The sequence below is a fragment of the Drosophila grimshawi genome, unplaced genomic scaffold (genome assembly GCF_018153295.1).
Source record: "Drosophila grimshawi isolate 15287-2541.00 unplaced genomic scaffold, ASM1815329v1 contig_311, whole genome shotgun sequence".
NCBI lineage: Eukaryota > Metazoa > Arthropoda > Insecta > Diptera > Drosophilidae > Drosophila > Drosophila grimshawi.
Window position 1 is genome coordinate 22,369,751 of NW_025063098.1, and position 22,287 is coordinate 22,392,037.

Genomic DNA, 22,287 nt, shown 5'->3' on the forward strand with positions numbered 1-22,287 from the left:
AATGTCTCAACTTGAACGTTTAGTTCGCTCTTTTATGTCTCTCCCACAGCATCCCCCTCAGGGCCAACGGCTGTCGTTGTCACAATATTTTTGCCTTCTACTATTGCCAGGGCAATGTGCACAATTTCAAGAATGTCACCGTAGACAGGCGAAGACTTTGGAGCAGGGAGAGAAAACGGGACGACCAACGAATGCCAGGCGAAACGAGACCAAAACAGGCAAAGAAATGGCAAAACATTTAATGTAAACGTTTTGTCGACAAATGTCAAATGACCATTCGTTGGCCAACGGATCGGACCAAAAACAAAACACAGAACCAGAAACAGAGAAACACAGAAAAGGCGCGTCAAGACAGCCGGGCCAAGATGGGCGAGGGAGCGTTACAAAGCCGAAGACAAAGTAAGATGCGGCCAAAGAACACCTCAAATTAATTCGATTTAATGCTCCACTCAACGCAACGAAGGTAAGCAACTGGCCAGCAGGGCAATAGGCCTGGCTAAGCAGATTAAGCAGCAAAATCAATGACAATTTGCTTGACCGACGCGACGCATTAGAGCACAAAGCATGCGCCTTTTGGCTAACAAGTTCATTTCATTACGATTACGAAAATGATCTAATTAAATGTTAATGAGATTCCCATCATAACGAAAGCTAACTGTGACTGCAGCGAAACTAAATCGGATTCGCCTTTGTGGCAACTTGTGGTCCAGAGTCGAACTTTGAATAATTTCCGTTTCTCAAATATAAATATAAAGCGCAGAGGTCAGAGTTGAATATTGCTTACCTGCAAATAAAATGAGCAGAAAATGAGCATTAAATGTTATTTAAAAATAATGGCGCACAGCGAGGCAAACAAGGCAACATGCTTTCATTAACCGCATTCACGAGGCATTAAAAATGACGACGGGATATCAATTTTCGCATATTTTCTCCTTACGCCCCTCCCCCACACTCCCACCAATAAACCCAGCGACAGTGAAAGCTAGAGAGGGGCAGTGGCATGGGCAGGGGGAGCGTGTGGAGCGTGTGGAGCGGAAAAGTGAGAAGCTCAACGTTTGGTAAGCAGAAAAATATGAAGCACGAAAATTAAAAAGTCTGCCAGAGCCAGGTCATTAAAGTGAAAATCTTGCGACGGCATCGAATGTATAAGAAATTCCCCAGCGGACGCCACACTCGCTGCCTGCTTGCAACATTATGATCAACATGAAGCCACACACACACACACACACACACACACACACTGAGAACCAGACATGTGTGTGCATTATGTGTGCTGAAATAATTTTTATGATTATTTCTTCCTTCCGCTGGCTTTTACGCTGCTCAGCTCCTAAAAGTATGTGTGAGCGCATTTAGCAGCACCGTTTCTGGTGCGCTTTTCTATTTTCTCGGGCGCAATTTAAGTGCGCAGCAGCCATAGCCATAGCCACAGCCAGAGTCAGAGGCAGACCCAAACAGCTAACAGCTTCTGTCCCAGTTGCTGCTCGCTCAGGCCAGATAAGCACAGTGGAAATAAACATTATGTTCTTTGAGCTGCGGCCATTGCGATGATCCTCCAAACATTAGCAATGAGCGACCCATTGTGCCACAGACAGCACTGAGGGACTGCAAATTGTGATTAAAGTCGTTACATAAGCCAAGGTAGTCAGATATACAGCTCGGAGTGATTGTGCACCAGGGCATTGTGCAGCAGTTGAACCTTTAATTTGTACTCCAACAAATTGAAATTCCAGCCTAATATATCGACTTAGTTTTAGATAGGATCTTCTATATCATTTTATAATGTTAATTATGTGTTTGTATTCCACGGTGCCAGATAATTTCTTTACTGTGCCTTTATGTGGTGCATTTTTGTTGTTGTTTTGCTTCCCCACTGACTACGATATGGAATTTCTTGGATTAAATGTTATGTTGGCATTATATTTCTTTCTCTTTACGCCCACCAATGTCTGCCGTAGCCAAGTCCATGTCCATGTACATTAATATATATATATATATACATATATATATGGGAGTGTGTTTGTGTGTTTCTGTTACAGTAAGTAACGCATGCTGTGTCTTAATGTCTTCTTCATGGTCTGTAGCTCTCGCCCTGTTGATGTTGTTTTTGTTGTTGCTGCTGTTATTTTCCGGCTGTCGCTGGTTTCTCTGCTGCACTAATAGTAGTAGCAGCGGCTGCCGCACAAAAGTAGACTTTGACTTTTTGGAGCGGCAAAAATAGAGTAGAGAGTTAAGTAAATAATGCCAACACATGTAATACATCAAGTCAGGGGGTGTGTGCGAGTGTGTGTGTGTGTTTGTTGCTGTTGTGCTGTTGATTATTTATGATTCTTGTGGTAGGCAGGTCCTTTAAGCGGCATTGTAGTCAATTTGTATTGCGCCCCTCCACCCATTCAGGAGGCGCGCACTTTTGCACTGTTTGCAAAATTTATAACATAGTTTGACAGGCAAGCAGATATTTCATTTAATTTAATTTCATTCGGCCACAGACACAGTGAAAAGCACAAGCAGCTAAGCTTGAAAAAACATCTGCGATGTAGCAAAATACCAAGTGCATAGAAAAGAAAATATAATAATATTAAAGCGTTTTTTGCGACATAGAACTAAGCACTTGTAAATCCCCACAGAGGATGTGCCGTCAAGTAAGTCTCAAATACAAACACACACACACACACTCACACAGACATCCACACACAGACACGCACACCCTGAGACGCATGTGGCGTGTGCTCGTTGCACTTATCCACAAGCAAACACCAGCAAGCTCCCGCCTGGATCGGGTGTGTGAGTGCGTTTTTGTGGGTGTGGGCAAACTCATAGGAACTTATGCATAAGTGACATTAAGAAAAAGCTCTTCAAATGCACGAAGAAAAACACTTGGGCAGGACGCTGGCTGCGCTGCCACCAAGAAAATAGGAAGAAAAAAAACCCCTGCGCAGTAAAACTTTTGCCAGCTGATGGCAAAAAAAAAACGGCAACCAAATGAACGCAAAGTTTCGGCGCTCGTCTTCGTCGTCGTCAACGGAATTAGGGATATGACAGTGTGCCCGTTTTCATGCAGCCAAGGATATGCAATCATCATGCGGATTTCCATAAGCAGGCAGCGAGCAGCGAACAGCGAACGCAAATAGAAAACGAAGCAAGAGCAGCAGCAGCAGCAGCACAATTCGAAAAGAAATGCAAGGAAGCCAGACAGGAAGTGCATGTGGTACACAAATACACACAGCAATAGCAAAGAGAAAGAAAAAGAGTTAAGTGAGAGTTGGGGTGCGGAGTGCGAGGGCGATTGCTCCCTCGTAAGCTGCTGTGCGCAACTGGCTCAGCTCAATTTCCCATTTTCGTTTCAGAATTTTAAACAATTTTCAATGGCATTTCCGGCATCGTTTTGACTTTGACTGCGCTTGCCGCTAGCCAAATGTTTGTGCATCCGTCTGTTGGCTGACTCTGTCACACCCACCACAAAAAAAAAGTGATAGCTTTCCTTTGCTCTTCAGCCCGCTTATCAATTGATATAAGTACGAGTCCGTCTTTCTCTCCCTCCCTAGAGTAAGCTTTCTGGATGAAATTGGGTGCCCAAGTGTCTTGCTCGAACAGGAAGACTCTCTGTCTCCCACAATTTGTACCATAGTTTAAAGATAGTTGCTGTGGCGAGAGCAGAAAAGATAGTTCAACTCTGCATTTGATAATTTCACTTTTGAGGTGTAACTGACAATCTTCTTAAAATATAATGAATTTACACAATTGTAAAGAGAGCTCTGCGTTTACGTATTTAATATATATATATAATATAATTCTAATACACTGCAAATTTAATTTTGTAAATAACTTGCAATTCATTCTCTATTTATTTATTATATATGCTTTTAAATCATATCCTTGACATTCAATAGTCCAGCAGTCAGAACACATTGTAACACTCAAAGTCCCATTAGTAAAAACCCAATTTAACGTTCAGATTTAGCTTGTTAAAAAAGTGAACGCGCTAGTTTCTCTCTTTCAAAAGTCGCCACATTGTTTCAGCTGCTAACAAGCGGTCTTTGTATGCAATGGGGCTGAAACAACGCTGGGACACGCATCCTGCCAACTTTTGTTGTCCAGTTTTCGTCATGCAATCATTGCGCATTTTGTTGGCGACCATTTTGTGTGTTGCAATTGGCAACCACACACAAGCAATACACACACACACACAGACACAGGCACAGACACACATGCACCAGAACAGGGCCACTTGTCGCCTGTTTATTGATTCAATGATTGGGTTTGAGTGAACCTTTTTAAAGCGCACAAAATTTGCTGGCACTTTTGCTTGTAGTTTTTGCAGCTGCCACCACCAACACAGCACGGCTAACAGTTCATGCTCCAGTCCCTGTCGCTATCCCTGCCCCCATCCTTAACTTTGCATCCGCCCCCTGCTCGGCCGGCTGACCCATGGGTTGTTTTCCTGTTTTTTTTCTTTCGTTTTTTTTTGCTTTTGTTTTGGTGAGTTGCCTTTTTGCAGTGTTTGTTTTTTGTTTGTTTGCTTTTTTCTCTCGAGCTTTTGACTGTTTGCTCTGCGTTGCTTTAACGCTATTTTTACTTTGTTTTGTTTTGTTACGCTTTTCTTGTTTTATTTATTTTTATTTTTTTTTGTACATTTCGTCTCCACCTCCACCAAAACCCCGGTTGCTGTTTTGCTTGACTTTGGGCTGCCTCAGCCACATTCTCATTCTCAGGCAACCAGCAACCGCCCACCGCCCACCGCCCCCGCCATATTCCTGTTTTTGTGGGTTTTTTTTTTGGGCCGTAAATTTATGCTAACAGTTCTCCATTGAAAATGCATAAATTTATGTGTTTACACTATGTGCAGGCATTCGTTTTGCTAAAGGGGGCAGAGAGGGGGTGGGGTCTGGCAGTCGCACATGTGTTTACTTAGCACTTTTTATGGGCTGCGTCCATGTCCACGGCAGGACACTCCATATTCTATAGTCCATAGTCCATAGTCCATATAGTCTGTAGTCCATCGTTCATGCTGCATGTTTTATTTACCTACATTTTGTTTTTATTTAGAATATTATTTTTTGTTGTTCTGTATTTGCTTTTGTTGGCTGTTGTTTGGTTTATTTTTGGATGGGGGAAGAGCAACTGCGTCTTAAAACTATTTGGATTTTCATAAATTATTATTTGCATAAAATTGTTGTATGCATTTTCGGTTGGGTGCCGCTCATCTGTTTGATGCTGCAAAGCTGAAACAACACACAGCCCATTTAATTCGGCTTACGACTAAACAGTTTTTTATCACATACAATATATGTTTGGGTTCGCCCGATTGCTCAGCTCCACTGCTCTAAAATTCCATCAGCGCGAGCCAAATGACTTTATGGTGAGGCCAAGAAAGGCATAAAAAAGCTAAAATGAATGAAAAAAGGGAAAAACTGGAAAGAAAAAAAAACCAAACAAGCTAAACAATGCGAGCTAAAAGAAAAAAGCTGTACACGTTATCCAAGAGTCGCTGCTGTTGCTGTTGCTGCCACTGCCACTGTGGCCAATGCATTAAAACGTGCCAAAGTCAGCGACGAGTGTTTTGTGGAGGGGTCATGCGAGGGGCACAAGTCTGGTGCCGCACATAAATGCGAAATAAAAGGCATTTGAATGGCAGGCGACACTCAAAATCGATACAAAACTGTCCAAGAAAGGGTGGAGGAGGTAGTCTGAGCTGACCGAGCAATGTGAGAGAGTACAAAATGTAAATGGCATTCAGCTCTCAAATGTGTTGTGTTCGTAGTATGGCCAGCCGTAAAATAGATGGTCATTTAAGATGGACTCGACTGTCTCTCGAGCCGAACTCGATGCCACAGACTCAAAACAGCGTCGAGCACGTCGTTGTTGCTGCCCCAAAATGGATGCCCAAGTCAAGTGGTTGCCCTTTTTTTTAGCGTTAATGAAAAATGCATGAAATTTAAATTGTGCCAAAGTGTTGACCAGGTCCACAAAAAGAAAAGAAGAGGAAAAGCACAACAACGCCATAGACTCCACTGTTTGATGTGGGTGCTCCCCACACTCGACAGCAAGAGCAATCTGCAGCAAATCGACACTTTTATTGCGCGCCAACGGCGTCGCTCGACAGACAAAGGCAGCAGCCCAAATGCACTGACGCCGCTGTCAAATGTCTGAATTTTGGAAATTGAGTTCATTTTGCTGTTGTTGTTGTTGTTGTGGGCTATAAGGAATATTTTGCAGGCAGCCAAATGTCGCCTCAAATTTGAGTCTCATTTTCTATGCGATTGAAACTGCCAAATGTCAAACGAATTGGACAGTAAAATTTTAACTTTTCATTTGCAGCGGGAAAAAAGAATTGTTCAAATATTACCGTTTGACAGGCAAAAATACGAGTTTTACAAATGCGAATAAAAGACAAAAAAATATGGCAAAAAAACGTTTCATTTACTAAAATTCAATAAAGATAAATGTAAACGAAAGTCGATTTTTTGGATGAGTGGTTAAAGAATTCTGTGTGTTTGGCAATTTTTCAAGAATATTTGAATATCAGAGCTTAAAATATATATATTTTCATAAATTTGCTGACGTACTTGAAAAATCATACAAATTAAAGTTTGTAAGAATAGTCTTCGACACAAAAAATATATTTAAGTAATAAACAAGTTGAATTTTTCAAATTTGACATATTTCGTTCTTCATTTAAAATTAAAACATATATTTTTCCATGAATTGTAAAAATTATTTGCTTGTAAACTCAGTAGCATTAAATCCATGCATTTATTTGAGAATTGCTTTTGCATATAAATTGTTTAAGAAATATAACAAGCAATTGTATTTTTCAGATGCATCACTGCTCCAAGCATCTTATTTAATACTTTTGCTCCATTTTATATTTTGTATTCCACTCATCAAGTGCTTAACTCAACCAGCATTTATTGTGCATCTTTAAATCCAGAGAGGGTGCCAAAGCCAGTGCTGTGCGATTATAGTGATGTAAAGCAAGCCAACCCAAGGAACCAAGGTTGTTGGCACGCCCATGCCAACACCCACGCCCATGGCTCATGCCCGGCAGTACCTTTTTTATGCGTTTTCATTTGGCCAACGTAGAAAATATCTTGCCCACGGGGCGTATTAAAATCAATTCATTTAATTTTGATCAAAGCGAAATAAATCTTTGCGCTTTTTGCTTAATTTCCTTCTCTTCGTTTGCTACTTGTGTAGCGGCTGTCGTGCTGTTTGTGTTGTTCTTGTTGTTACTGTTGTCGAGTGAAATGAGCGAAATGAGGAAAATCCACAACAACGGCAGTGAGTAATTTGGCCTCAGTGCCATGGCTTACAGTACAAAGCGGAGCGGGTGGGAGGAAGCTGGATGGTTGCTTGCTGGCTGCCTGTAAAACGCAGAGTAAGACAAAAAGCGCAAATAACACAGAAATACCGTAAGCGAAATGAGAAATCATTAGTAAGTAAAAAGCACACACACACACACACACACACACAGAATCACACACACATAAAAGATAAAGACACAGCGTGTAAAGTTTTCCTTTTCTTCTACTTATCGACGCCAGCGACGGCAACTGAATTAATTTTTCAATTCGCCAAACGAATTCATTGACTTTTTGTGTTCGCCTGCCAGTCCTTTCCCCACACACACCGACACACATACACATCGCACTCACACTCGCACACACACACCCATTTCATACAACTCTCCAGTCACACACTGGCAGCACGTTCGCTAGGGTATTAAAATCCCTTAAACAGATTTCATTTCGAACGCTTTGCGGTCGATAAATGCATTTCACTTTAGTGGTTTTTACACCCGCACTACTCCCACACCCACACATAAGCACGCTCAAACACACACACACACACACACACACACACGTCTGCATGTATGTGTTTTTGTATCACATTTACCATTGCATACTTTTCGGCTGCTGCCGTTTCGCTTCCTTGCCTCTTGCTGCTTGGTCTCAACGCTTTTCCAATGATTTGCTGGCAAATTACGTTTAGGTGCTGTTCGTTGTCTCCCGTCCAGATTTGCTCCCGCTACTGGCGCTGCTAGTGCTACTGCTTTCTTACCCGAATTTCTCGCAGTGCACAGCACAAAATTCCAAATTCATTTCCAAAACAAACATGCATCTGTGTGTGTAGCGACTGACATTCCACTTATGTGCGTGTGTGTGTGTGTGTGTGTGTAGGTTTGGTAAGTGTTGCCAACCAATTTAAAAGTTTTGCTGTCGCCGTCTACAGCGCCAAAGCGAAAGTGTAGCACCTCCCTTCCCTTCATTTCTTCACGCCGTTTCGCTTGCTGTCAAAGAAACACAACCAAGTGCAGCCAGCAACATGCGACGATGTCGCGAAATACAGTATAAATTGCCTAAAACAGTCAAATAGTGATAGCTAAACTAACAATATCGAAACTTGTGAATTACATTAGCGGGATATGCAAATTATTTGACTGATATTAAAAAGCTCATTATTGTTCATATATTTTATTAACTATATTATTGTTATTAATAATGTTTTTAAAATTGAGTGTGTTTGATAGAGTTAATAAAGATCAGTCAAAGTTGTCAGTCGAGAATCAGAGCGAGTCAAGAAGCAGAAGTCGTTAACAGAGCTCGTTCGGCAGTGTTAATAAATTTCAGTTCAGTTTCAGCACCCTTTGATTGTTAGTTAAGACATTTTATGAGTTACAATAATGAAATTAAATAAATAACAATTAATATACATTATCACGTGTTCTACGTTGGAAAGCCCGCCAGGAGCTCTGGGGAAAAAAGTGACATCTAAGCCACAATATATATTTTGAATAATTTCAAAATTATTTATCTGATATTGAAAGTTAAATGGATATTATATATATATTTATCTAATATTATATTGATGTAATTTCATAAGTTTACAGTTTTCCTTAAATATTTAATTGCTTCAATTTAAGAGAATTAAGTAATTAGTAAAAAGTTTCTTCACAAATTCTATATAGAATCAAGTTTAGATAAATGATAAAACTTATAATTAAAATGTAAAAAGGAATTGTGATTAAATTAGCCAAAGTTCACTTAAGCTAAAATATTGATTTCTAGTCATAAATATTTGTAATTTGTAAACGACTTCTACTGTAGTGTGTCAGTTATAGTTGCTGTTGTTGTCGTAATTGTTGTTGTTTTTGTCGGTTAGTGTCTCTTCCTTTAGTCAGCAACTCTGGCACTTGTTGGCTTGGCTCCCGCTCCTTGCCCTGCCCCTGCCCCCGCCCATGCTGCAGCTGCTGCGACACTTCAAATCTTTCAGTTTGTTTTTGCTGCGTGCTGTAGGTGTAACTGCTGTCTGCCAGAGTGTATGTGTGTGTGTGTGTGTGTAGGTGTGATTGCGTTTGTGTATGTTGTGCAAGTGATGCTCAAAAGTTCATGCACCGTGTACTCCTGTGCACACACATGTGTGTATGCAGTATGCAGTATAAAATGAAATGCATGTGTCTGTTTGCCTGTTTATGTGAAGCACCAGTTGGCCACAGTTTCAGTTTCAGTTGCTCAGCTGCTTCTTGGTTTGGAATGGAACCTCTGCCTTGGCTTGTTGCAATGAATATGTGAATTGGCAGTGTGCATTGTGTTTAATTTTCAATTTGCAATCAATGTATGGTCCATCTTTTCTTTTCCAGCACTGCTAATTACTGCTTAAGATTGGCCCGTGGCATACTGAGTAGCTAAAGTTTTTGTTGTGGTCTGGATGCCTCATTGGCTGTTGCGAACTGAGACAACTTCCATAATATCCGAGCAGACGTAGACAGACACTTCACTTTCCTGCTGAGAACTGAGATCTCTTTTATAGTTGCTTTTCCTTATTTATGCCTTGTGTTGTCTAACAACTTTCTCACACTTCTCCGACTCATCAACGCCTTCGTTGCTCGCTGCTGTCTCACTTTGAACTGGGCAAATGGCAAACTTGCCAGACTCAAGTGTGGAAATTTTCACTTTTTTACCATAATTAAATTCATTTTCAAGTTGCTTTCGCCTCGCCTCGACTCGACTCGACTCGTTTGTCAGACAGACGCACTAATACACGCCGAGAGCTTACTCTATTTTAACTATACATTTTCCATTTTTCATTTTCATTACAGTCTTAAGTCGGCCAGCACGACACCACCACCCAAAAACTCAGCCCCGAACAGCACCACCGGCCATGACTGGCGTTGCCAACGTTTCATTTTCATGCAGCTTCCTGAGCCGTTGTTTCCGGTTTTGTGCCTGAGCTGTGTCTATTTGTGTACTCGTATAGTTTTTGCCATTAGCAACCGTAGTCAGGATGTTGAGCAGGACGCTGCAAAGCAATAGGAATTGGCCAAAGCAATTGAAGCCAAGCTCCCATCTTCCACCACCCACCTTCCTGTGCCCTGCTCTTTGTTAGCAAGTTTTTGGCTAAAGTTGTTTTTAAGTTGTAAATCCTCTCGTTTTGTGCAATTTTCCCAAGACCCACATCCCCCCAAGCACTTGACACCAAAAAATACTTGAGCAGTAAGCTGTAGGCTCTCGTTTCTAGGCTGCTTACAGTATCAAATTGTATATTTGTGGTTTTGCAATATGAAAATTGTAAATGATATTTATGCTTGTAATGCAAATGTTTGATATTCAAGCCCGTCCTCATTTCTACCCGTCTATCTTTCTAGCCATCCTCCCGGCCTTCTGCCGTATTTTGTACTTTGTATTCCGGGCCTGTCCACAATAATTCATTTAAGAAATGCGTGTGCAATTTTTGTTATTTCCATGCCACATACACATTATACACATACATATGAATATTCGCAATCGGCCTCATTCAGTTTGCATTTGCACAAACGTCTACCAGAATAGGCACACTGCAAATGTTTCTTAAAATTACGACTTATTGGAATTTGCTCAGCTCAGCTACGTGGTTTGTGGTCCTGTCAACAACTGTAATTGAATGTGTTGCCTGGTTGCCTCAACTTTCACATCATTGCTTTATGGTTACCCTGTTTGCATACAAAAAATCTATAGTGGCTTTTTTGTTATGGAAGAATTATAATTTTCTCATGCAATGTGCATCATTTTAAAGTGAAAAACTTTTCTCTTATAGAAGAGTTAAGTATTTTTGATCAGCTCTCAAAAATATAAAGAATTTAGAATTAGTTTGTCGGTAATTATTCTATACATAAATTTCATTAGCAATTCGAGTTCTTTTATAAATCACTTTGTTTATCAGTTTTTTTTAGAAAAATTATTTATGAAACTATTAAGAGCATAGGGTATTTTATCTTAGGCAGCATTAAATATTTCTGTAGGTTTTTAGAGCAGAATTCAAGCTACAATCAGTTAAATGCAATCTGTACTGATTGGTAAAAGAAAAAAAAAAAAAACTGAGTAACAATTTGTCTTAGACAATATATTCCATACTCAAAAATATTCGTTGTTTTCGATATATGCTTATTCAAGACTACTTTTAATTAAAAACATTTTAGTTTAAAAAAAATAAAATCGTCTACTGCAAAAAAACTCACCTGGCTTGGCGTTGCTGCCAACGAGCTGCTGTTGCTGCTGATGCTGCAGTGCTGCTGGCTGCTGCTGCAGCTGTTGTTGTTGTTGCTGCTGCTGCTGTTGCTGGACATGTTGCTGATGACCATTGTGCTGCAGATGGGCAGCTGTCACGGTTTGCTGTTGCTGAGCAGCAGCGGCCGCTGCAGCAGCTGGATGTATGGCAAGTAGTTTCGTTTCCGGCGGCTTGTGGGGGCCCATCGTGATCTGCGGGGCCCCCATGGCTATAGTTGGGGCGGGCATCATTAAAGTCGACATGGCCAGCATAATTTGCGAGTGAATTTTGGTGCTGCTGTCGGTGTTGCTGTTGCAGTTGCAGTTGCAGTTGCCGTTGCTGTGGCAATGCTTGCGGCCAATTGCTGCTTGCTCGCTGTGTGCGCTTTGTTTCTATTGATTTGTTGACCTCGCCGCTGTGTGTCCTGTATCCTGTGTCCGTGTTCGTGTCCTCAGCTGCAGTTGCTGAACTCTGTGCCAAAGGTCGTGCGTTAGCCTTTGTCTCCTCCGTCTCCGTCTCCGCTTCTCATATATATATATATATATATATATATGTATATATGTATATGTATATATGACTTTGACTTGTTCTAACTGGCTCTGGGCTATATGGCTCTATATATATTTATATATATATATATATGTGTGTGTTGCGTGTGTCTGTGTGTGTGTGTGTGTGTGTGTGTGTGTGTGAACTTATGAAATATGCTTGCTGCTCTGTGCAACTTTTCTCCGTATATATTTTCACTTTTCGTACTGCGGCTTCGTCTTCGCCTCTGGCTGGCCCCTCGCTTATGTACTCGATGCTGCTGCTGCTGCTGCTGGTGTTGCTGGAGTGTGTGTTGTTTTTATTATTATTTTTATAATTTTTGCTCGCTTTTCTTTTACGTTTTGCTTATGTGTTTGTTCAACCGGAAATTCACGAACACGAGCGCACTTGGCTTGTAATTTTCTTTTTTGTTTTGTTTTTTTTTTTTTTTTCTCGCTGTCCTTGCCGTCGTTTTCTTGTCTTTCGTTACGTTACATTCGACTGTGGATATGGAATATGGGATATGGTTTTATGTATTCCGCTGCCAGGCTGCCAGCCTGCCAGCCTGGCAGTAATCGCAAATTATTCTCCCTGCTGCTGCTTATCGTTTTGCTGCTGTTGCTGCTGTTGGTATTTTTGTTGCTTTGTCTGCAGTTTGTAGCAGCGGAAATTATAAATATCGCTGTCATATATGTGACAGACAGCCAAGCAGTCGTGTACTACTTCAATTTCAATGATTTGGATAAAAACAAAAACAGAATCATCACACAGCCAAACAAGAATCGTGGCTCAAAGTCGTTGCTGAAGTTTCTTCCAGTTGTCGAAACAAAAACAAAAACAACAACAACAAATGCAGCAACAGCAATAGTTGGGAAATTATTTTACTGGGTGCTGGCTGTGATGAGTATAAAGCAGTCAACTTTAGAAGTCAGTGAATGTCACTGACTGCAAACAGAAGTAAAATAAAATAGCAGCAGCAGAAGCAGCAGCAGCAGCAAATAACATCAACAAACATAACTTCAATTTTAATGAATGTCGCAAAAGTTTGTGGCTTGAAAGAGGCGTGAAATTGTCTATGGTGTTTATCTAAAAACAAATGGGCTCTCATGAAACTATCAAAGAGTTGAAGAAAAAGTTCACAGCAAACATGGGGATCGTAGATGCAGAGACAACGACAACGGATCGTAATTCAATAAAAAAAAAATTCCCTGCAGAAATGAAATAATTCACAGAATGTTTCTGTTGTCGGTCTGTTTATTAATATAAATAATATCAATATCAATTATCATTACTTTCAAATGCTGTTCTGATCTGTTTCGAATAACGCACGAATCAAGAGACAAGGGCAACGCACAGACACAATTTATATATCAATACGACTAAACGACTAAACGACTATACGACTAAACGACTAAACGACTATTCGACTAAACGACTAGGCGACTTTACGACTATTCGTCGCTGGATACCCCAAAGAGCAGAAAGAACTCAAAGCGTGCGGTACGCTTTCGTACTAGACCGTTGGGCGACGCTTTTCTTACTGAACGCCAGCAGCACACGCATTGGCCAAAAATTGCAAGAGCGCTGCTGCTGCGACGACGGCGTCGCCGCTATCCTGGCCAGGAACATGCCAGGCGAACAAACCGCTGCTGCTGCTGCTGCTGCCGCCAGCGAGCGATCCGCGTAGGCAGTAAACACAACGATGGCGCCGATGTGGACGACGATAGAAACGAAAACGACGTGATATATTTCCCTACATTTTTCTCTCTCTCTCTGCCGACCGACGACGCGTTACGACGAGTCGAATATATGTGACGACGAGGCCGAGGACGTGGTTGGAGCCGAGGCTGCCAATTGCCAGAGTCCCGCTATTTGTGTCGCCTAAGCGAGCGAGCCCCTCGTTCATAAAATATTCACGAATTGCTCGCTCTCATTCTCACTAGTGACGCCGTGAGCTGCGCTGCTCTTCTCTCCGTCGTCGTCAACCGTTATCGTCCTCGTCCTCGTCGTTGTCGTTGTCATTTTCGTTTTCGTTCTCGCTCTTCGTTCTTCGTGGCTGGCGCTGCGCTCCCGCTTCTATCACTGTCTGCATGTGTGTATGTGTGTGTGTGTGTGTGTGTGTGTGTGTTTGCTTGTTCCACTTCGTTCTTTTTCGCTACTCAATTTCGACTGACTGGCATCGATTCGGGCCACTGCGCCGAATCCCCGATGAATTGGGCGCAAAAACTACTCAAACGATTTTAGATATTTGAAAATTGTCTAGTTCCTTCTGTAAAAGTAAATGTATAAAAATTATAATTAAATTTTAAATCATTTTAAAATGTAAAACAATTAAACAAAGCTAATGCTTATTTTGTACTTACTTAACTTATAGTTTCACTTCATTTACTCTACAGGCCGTCGAGGCAAATTCGAAAAATGTTCTTTGGTCAAGCCGGTATATGAAATTCCCAGTATTTTTATACCCAGAAGTGGCAAACTGTTATACTAATGCAGACTGCCAATCAAATTGCACTGAAGCATTTTGAACGTCAAATTTATTGATGTAATGCATTTTTGTTTTTACTGTTATTGAATTTTTTTTTTTAAATATATTCCCGTTGTTTAATTAAACATTGCAGTTAGTCATTATTAATGCATTAACAAGATATTTGTTTAGAATCCGAGTTGAAATTGATTTTAAAATGTATTTAGCGTAATAAGTGAGTAAGTAGCTTACAACTACTATTGAATTATATATTTACCGAAACTTTTAAAATACTTATACGATTAGATTTACTATAAAAATAGTCAAATCAACTTTGTGAAATGCAATGCATTATTTGATTGGTGCCTGATTTTAAAAATAAAACCTCGCTCTTATTTCTTTTAGAGTACTAATTGGTTTTGTGCTCACATCAAAAATGACATACGTCAAAAACAAAGCAAAGAAATTATTTGTAATCACTAATTAGATAATTAATACATCAAACTGGAAATGTACAAAGTCAAATGGAATGCATCGAATTGAAGTGGAAGTGAATGTGTGTGTGGATGGATGTGTGTGTTGACCTGTGTCAAGCATCAAATCATACACTCTCCGATACACACACTCTGCCTCTGCTCATCAGCAGCATTTGGAAATAATAATTACTGAGAAACATAACACAAGCGAGATATCTAAAAGCGAACTGAAAACGAAGACAAAAATGTCAGTTGTTGTACTTGTTGTGACTATTGTTGTTGTGGCATGTTGCTGCTGTTGCTGTTGTTGTCAGTAAGCGATTAGGTAGCAAAATTAAAAAAAAAAGAGAGAGAGAGAGCATTGGTCGTCATGGAGTTGTGGCAAAAAGGCGCCAACAAAAACAAGAAAATTACATAATTGCATGCAATTTGGCATGCGACATTATCATTGTTCTGCTTAGCATAAGAGCCAGAGCGAGTGCAACAATGCACACACACACACACACACACACACACATAGAATGTGTGAAAGAGGCAAGGAATTGCTGGAGTTGGTGTCCAGGGTAAGCGCATTTTGTGTCTTGCTGCCACGGAGTCCAATTACTGCATGTTGCATGTGCTTAAATGCAACAGCGGTGACAGCAACAGCAACAGCAACAACAACAATTGCTGCAACAACAACAGTAACAATAACAATAACCAGTGTGCATAATAGCAAAAGTGACGTAAACATTGAGAGCCATGGAAGCCCTCAGCGAGGCAAAGACGAGCCAAGGGCCATTTTTCTTTGCAGCCCATAAGGACAGCTTCTTTGGATGTGTGTGTGTGTCAAGACAATTGCCCTTTGAATTTTTAAAATCACTTTTAATGAAAACAAAAAGTGGATTCCTTGCCGCTGCCTCTTTGTTGAGTCTTTTGTTCTGGGCGCTGCGCTTGTTAGGTAAATCAGCGTCAAATTGGACTGTGCAGAGAGTCAGCGACAGAAACAATAACAATAATAACAACAATATCAACACCAGCAACAACAACAACAATAGCAACAATAGAGCTGCTGGGGGTGTGGGGTTAAACTTATAACGTGCTTAAGCGTCTTTAACCAAAATGAGTACAAAAATATATATTCCTCATAATGAATTGAAAGTCTGTGTGTGTGTGACTATTGTTTATGTGTGCGTTGCAAGACAAAACAATACAGCATTGTTTATTATGAGTTTTTTGCTGGCAACTGAGCAGAAAATTAATGCATTGTTTAAGCCAATTAGAGTATTTACCGCATATGGTGCGTATGAGTAATAATTCCATATATAATGGCCAAGTGAGAAAGAGAGAGAGAGAGAGAGATCGAGAGAGTTGGAGTAGCTGTGCATTAAAGACATTAGTGGCATTGAAGACTGGGTCAAGGATATGCTGAGGACGTTTTCGGTTGGGGCATCATGCCATTCATGCAGATTAACGGATTTGTCAATATGAAAAGTACGCTCTCAAATCCCTCACAGACAGCAATAATAAACAGACACTTCTCGCAGACGGGTCAATAAATTAAGGCATATCCAAGCAGAGAGCCAAAAACAGTCAAGTGCGCCAAAATGAGTCCGAGTCGTTGCTCAGTCTGCGAGACAATTCAAAGACAATAGTCAGACCCAAAATGACGACAGCAACGGGTCCAAGTCCTAATGACGATGGCTTTTGGCCACGACAAATACCGAAGCACCTTTTTGGCAACAGTTTTAAACGCCACCCGAGACAATTTCAACCATCGATGGGCGCAGAGCATGCCACAAACCCTTGCCCCACACACTTATATCCGGAATGTGCAAATTTTCGGTTGCTTTCGAGCTCGCACTAAATAAATTGATGTCCACATGCTCAAGACGACCCAACCAACAGCAGCAGCAACAACAACAACAACAACAATGGAGCGCAGTAAAAACGAAATAAGTGAAATATTTATGCACATTTTGGGGCGAGTGGCTCTTCGGTTAGGTGGCGCCTAATGGGGGTCACACTCACTCGGCGCTTTAAATGTTTAAATAGGTGTGTCAGATAATGGAAATACATAAGTACCCGACCGGTGAGTTTCACCTGCTTGATGAGCTTCAGCTTCTTATATATTTATATATATATATATACATATATATATATGTACAATATGGAGACCTAAGAGCAGCAGCACGTATTCACTGTCCATATATTCGCATCTCTCTCTCTCTCGCTTTCCTCTCGCTTGGTATTCCTGTTGAAAATTGTGTGGACCAACATTTTCGGATCTGGCTTTTTTTTAGTGTGGTGTTTTCCACTTTTGTTTTGCTTCCGTGTTATTTTATTTTGGAGCTCGTTTCTTTGGGCTGCAGTGCGACAATTTCATTTGTTGACGCTGCTTGTAGGCCGCCACATTTTGGCTTTTAGCTTGGCTAACGATAATTTGTTTAGCAACTGCAGCCGACGTAATGAATTTTTATGCGCCTTTAATGTATTTTTCACAGATATGAAACGATGTGACCAAACAGCTAACAGCTCCCCCTCTTCAAACGTCTCTAAATCGCCCTAAGTCCCAGCTTGGGGTTTTAGGATTTTCGCTATGCTAATTATTAATATTTTTTAATTAAAATATGCTCTAACCATAAAAAGGAACAAAAAAATAGAAAAACATGCATAAACAAACCTGCTCGTTAGCCAAATATAAATACAACACAATTAAATACTATAAAAGCGGACCAGAAAAGGTTTTTGGCTGCCAGTGTCAGAGAAAGAGAGAAGAAAAAAGGGAAGCTTACTTAATACACTTGCAGAAAATAGTTAGATCTTATAAGCGAGAAAAAAGAGGAATACCTAATACCCTCTTAGGAAATGAAACAAAAATATGTCTAAGCTTCATACCCTTGCAGAAAATAATTAAGTTCTGTAGTTATTCCAATATATAAAATATTGATTTTATATTAGCTATGTATAAACATTGTAAAGTCAAATGAGATCTGAACGATAAGCATGCAACATTTTTGCCAACTCCTTAGCATAGTACTAAATGCAATATAATATCACAATACATTCATCACGGCAACAATTTTGATACTTGCAAAGCATTTTTGATGGCCAATCCGATAGTAAATATTATTATTCAGAGCGGTCATTTCCTGGTATTTCAATTATTTTGTTTTCAAACTTATCTAAATTTTGTACAACTTAAATGAAAATTATTTCTTGAGACGTACAGCCTGCATCAAAAGATCATGTTACAAATATACGAAGAAGAATTCATTCATTTTTTTTATTTTACAATTTTCCAACAGCAGTTGAGCTCAATTTTACAAAGATATATATAAAGATAATATATATATATATATATTTATATCTTATTTGTCATTACTACTTATTTCAAGTCACCGCACAATTTATAATTTATGTCTCTTGTGAGAAAACAATATGGGCTATGAAAACCATATGTTGTACGGAACACATAAATTGTATGGGGTCAAAATGTTTTCTAGAATGCTTTCGCAACTCATTATAACAGAGTCTAAAAAGACAAACACTAACTGGGTTAGAATAATAATGAATATAGAATGCGCCTAAGCAATTAACTAATTAAAAGTACACTTTTATCAAGCATTTAAAATGCAAAGAAGAAGGTTACAGTTAGGGCTTTTACAGGACACTTGCTCATCAATTCAGTCCACCCTGTCCTCTGTGCATAATGATGCCACTCAAATTGAAGGCATCGGTGCACGGGCAAATGCTTTAATGAATTATGACATTCAAATCGGAGTCTAATGTACCGCGAAATAACTTAAATAACTCAACTAGAGCACTTAAGTCTCATTCATGGTCAGTGTGCCCATATATCGTATCACGACAGCATAAATTATGACGAACAGAAAATGGGTGAATATTTGCAGACCATTTGGACAGTTGCGCATTGAAGTGGGTTAAAGTGAGTCAAGTTTCTGGTTGCAAGATTGGACTAGCAATAATTCATAAAATGTATCTTTAATATTTTTTTTAAAAGTTTAGCTCTAGCTGACATCATAGATCATACGCGAGTTGCGAATATCTGGCCAACCGTTTTTGTGACTCTTAATTGATTTCTCACTTTTTGTGATTTACATTTTTTTGTGGCAAATTTACAACACTGCAAATATTTTGGCATGCTGGGGAAACGAGGCTTATAACGGACTGCAGCTGCAAACCCAATAGACATACAGAGTTACAGTAGCTGCACATAACTGTATAATTTATATTGCCCATTTCGCTTTGAGTCGCATACAGACACACACACACACATACAGAGGCACACACACACTGGCAAAGTGCTTTTGCGACAAAGTAAATTGTAAAATGTCAGCCATAAAGCGTAAATTGTAACAGAAAGCACTCGAGGCCACGCAGTGATTTAAATTTTTGTACTCCGTAGGCTCCCCGGCTCTGGAAAATTATGTGTCCCTCGTCCGGGTAACTCTGGCAGAAGCGCGCAGCTGGCGCGGCGGTTTTTGCCTACACGCCACTTGGCAACACTGGGCGACAAGTTACGTACCCCAGTACCCCAAAAAGCTTGCAACGAGCAACGGCTCAATATATGCGTGCGCGTCTGTGCCATTGTGTGTGTGTGTGTGTGTTCACAATTTACACAATTCATAATTCATGCGAAAATATTGTAGAATGTATATACTTGCAACATAAATGTATTTGTATCTGTATCTGTGCATTGGACATTGGAGGGCATAAATCTGTGCATTTGTATTCGCGGCGGTCGCAGCTGCAAGCGGCAAGCGGCAAGCTGCAAAATCTAAATGTAACTGTATCTATATATACACACACATATACACAACAGTAAGTACAATTGCATGCGTGTGTGTGTGTGTGTGTGTGTGAGAGAGGTTTAATTGAGTTTTGGTATGCAAAACACTGGGCCAAAGTGACAAATTGATTATCAGCTGCTGCATAAAGTATGAGTGCTTTAAATTGAAACGAAATTATATATATATATATATATATATGTATATATATGTGGCAAGTGAGTCTCTCGCTTTAAGCGACAATTTCTGTATTGAGTTCTGTTCCGCGATTCGGTATCGCACTGCCGGGCATATTAAAAACGGAAACAATTTATTTTACGCACTATTGAACTTTGGAATGAACGATTTTTCTTTGCCACAATTTGAACAAATATTAAGTCTTTTTTCATTTTATTCTCCTTTTTTTTTTTTTTTGTTTTTTTTTTTGCTATTGCTGGTGCCGTTTGTCGTCCTTGGTGTAGGACTTGCCTTATCGTGAATCTGCTCGGCAATGTCTGGGATTTTCTTTTATTTTACGACTACGTCGGTGTTTTTCATTCTTTTTATTAGACTTTTTTTTTATATATTTTTCTTAATTTTTTTGTGGCTCCTCCACTCAACGACAATCAATTTTTCTTCATTACAAAATGGCATTCTTCAAGCAGAGCGTGAGTGAGATGCACAAGGAGCAAGACGACAATAAAAACAGAATAGTTCACACTTTATTCATTTCCGTACTCCGGCAAAATGCTGTCTAATGTCTGGTCAGCTCGGACTCGGAATTGTTGTTGCTGTCTGTGCGGATATCGCTATGTTTTTGAATTCATTAATCAACTTTCAAATCTTGCCACAACAAATGGCACACGTTTGCCAAGGAGGAGGAGGAGGAGGAGGAGGAGTTGAGTGCATGCAAAGAAAATTCACAGTGGATTGCACTTAGCACTAATTTGCGGTCGCAGTGCTGCTGCTGGCAGGCACTGTTCGCCAACAACAGTTGCAGCAAGCGGCGACAACCTGGCCAATTCTAATGGGACACATATGCCGTGCCCCTCATGCCAATCAATGCCAGACACTTGTGTCAAACAGTTAGCGGACCCGTTTGTCAGATTTCATTTGTCTCAGTGTGTTGATTGTTTGCAGCTGGTTAAAGTCTAAAAGTTCTCCGCCCGTCGACTGTCGACTGTCGACTGTCGGCTGTCGGTTGTTGGCTGTCGGTTGTCGGTTGTCAGGCTCGCTGTTGGGCTGATTAAGGCTCTTTCTCTCGCACTCAGCGAGTCATTAACAGCCGGAGATGAGTTTGGTTTAATGTGGTTGCCGTTTACAAATGGAATTTTTTAGTGGCCTCATTCCCCACTCTGGCAAACAGTAAACAGTCAAAATCCCTGCTCTAGCACCCAACAACTCTTGCAGGATTTGGACAGCGGAAGTCACTCAATGTGTGTATGTGTGTGTGTGAGTGTGTCGAGTGCGAGTGTGCGGAAGGTCTAAGTATGTCAGCTGAATTTTCGGATTTCTCATTTTTAGTAGCCCTTCGGCTCAAAGCCAATGGTATTTAGCAAAGTCACCAGCATCCGTTATATTCAGAGCTGATCGTAATATACTCTCTGCTCCTACTTAACACAACTTGAAGCAATTCCTTGGTGTGCTTACAGTTTCAGTTACATTTCCGCATTTTAGGGGGTAAAATGTGGATAGAATTTTCCACATATTTTGCAATTGTTGAAGGGTATTTTCCAGCTGTGTAAACTGTAATCAATTTGTTGTTCTTTTTTTCCGATATTTGCAATTTGATTTCCTACTTAGAATTTTATTAACTACTCGGACTAAGCAGAAAACTTTTATTTCATCTTATCTTTTTTATGAATTTTGAAGTGTACATTTTAAAGTTTTGTAAGTTTTTCTAGTGGCTTAACTATTTGTATGTATAAAAGAAATGTTTGTTTATGTTAATAAATAAATAAACACCGTCAGACTGACCCTTAGTTAAATATTTCAGCTCGAGTAAGTTTTTATTATTATATTTTGCATTGAGATAAGATTATAATTAAGCTTCTACAGTTGCATATCAAATCAAGTCGGCTACTTATGACAAATTTTTGATCAACTATTTAAGCTGTGTAGATTTTACACAGGTTATATGCTATGCCCCACCCCTTTCCTCGCTCCTTCGACTATTGACGTTTAAGTGGGTGGGTGGGTGGTTGGTCGCAGTGTTCAAGTATTTATACGAGGACTGCAAAGCGTAGCCGAAACCAATGAAATTTTCTCAAAATGCTACGACAACGTGCAAAGTGCACTTGCTCCACTCATAAGTGGTGCCATCCGACGCCTCCACTGACCCGCCCTTGCTGGTAAGCAGGTAAGCAAGCCAACGGGCGGCCAATGTGGGTGGGCGTGGCACGTTATACATTTTGACTTTAGTTAGTTGGCTTTTAGCTTAAGTTTTGCCCGATTTCGACACAGACACAGACACAGCCACAGCCACAGAGAGACAGCAAGCAAGCAGCCAACATATTTTTCTTAA

The 22,287-nt window shown here is 40.2% G+C and overlaps 1 protein-coding gene across 2 annotated transcripts in view; it reads right to left on the minus strand.

Annotated features, from left to right (window-relative positions):
• Positions 1-12,367, minus strand: part of LOC6568538 (nucleolysin TIA-1) — an 88,380-nt gene extending 76,013 nt beyond the window's left edge. For both annotated transcript variants that reach the window (XM_043214938.1, XM_001994775.3), the window contains exon 1: positions 11,495-12,367. In XM_043214938.1, the coding sequence (XP_043070873.1) occupies positions 11,495-11,795 (301 nt within the window). In that variant the 5' untranslated portion in view covers positions 11,796-12,367. The remainder of the gene's footprint in view (positions 1-11,494) is intronic.
• Between the last annotated feature and the right edge of the window lie 9,920 nt (positions 12,368-22,287).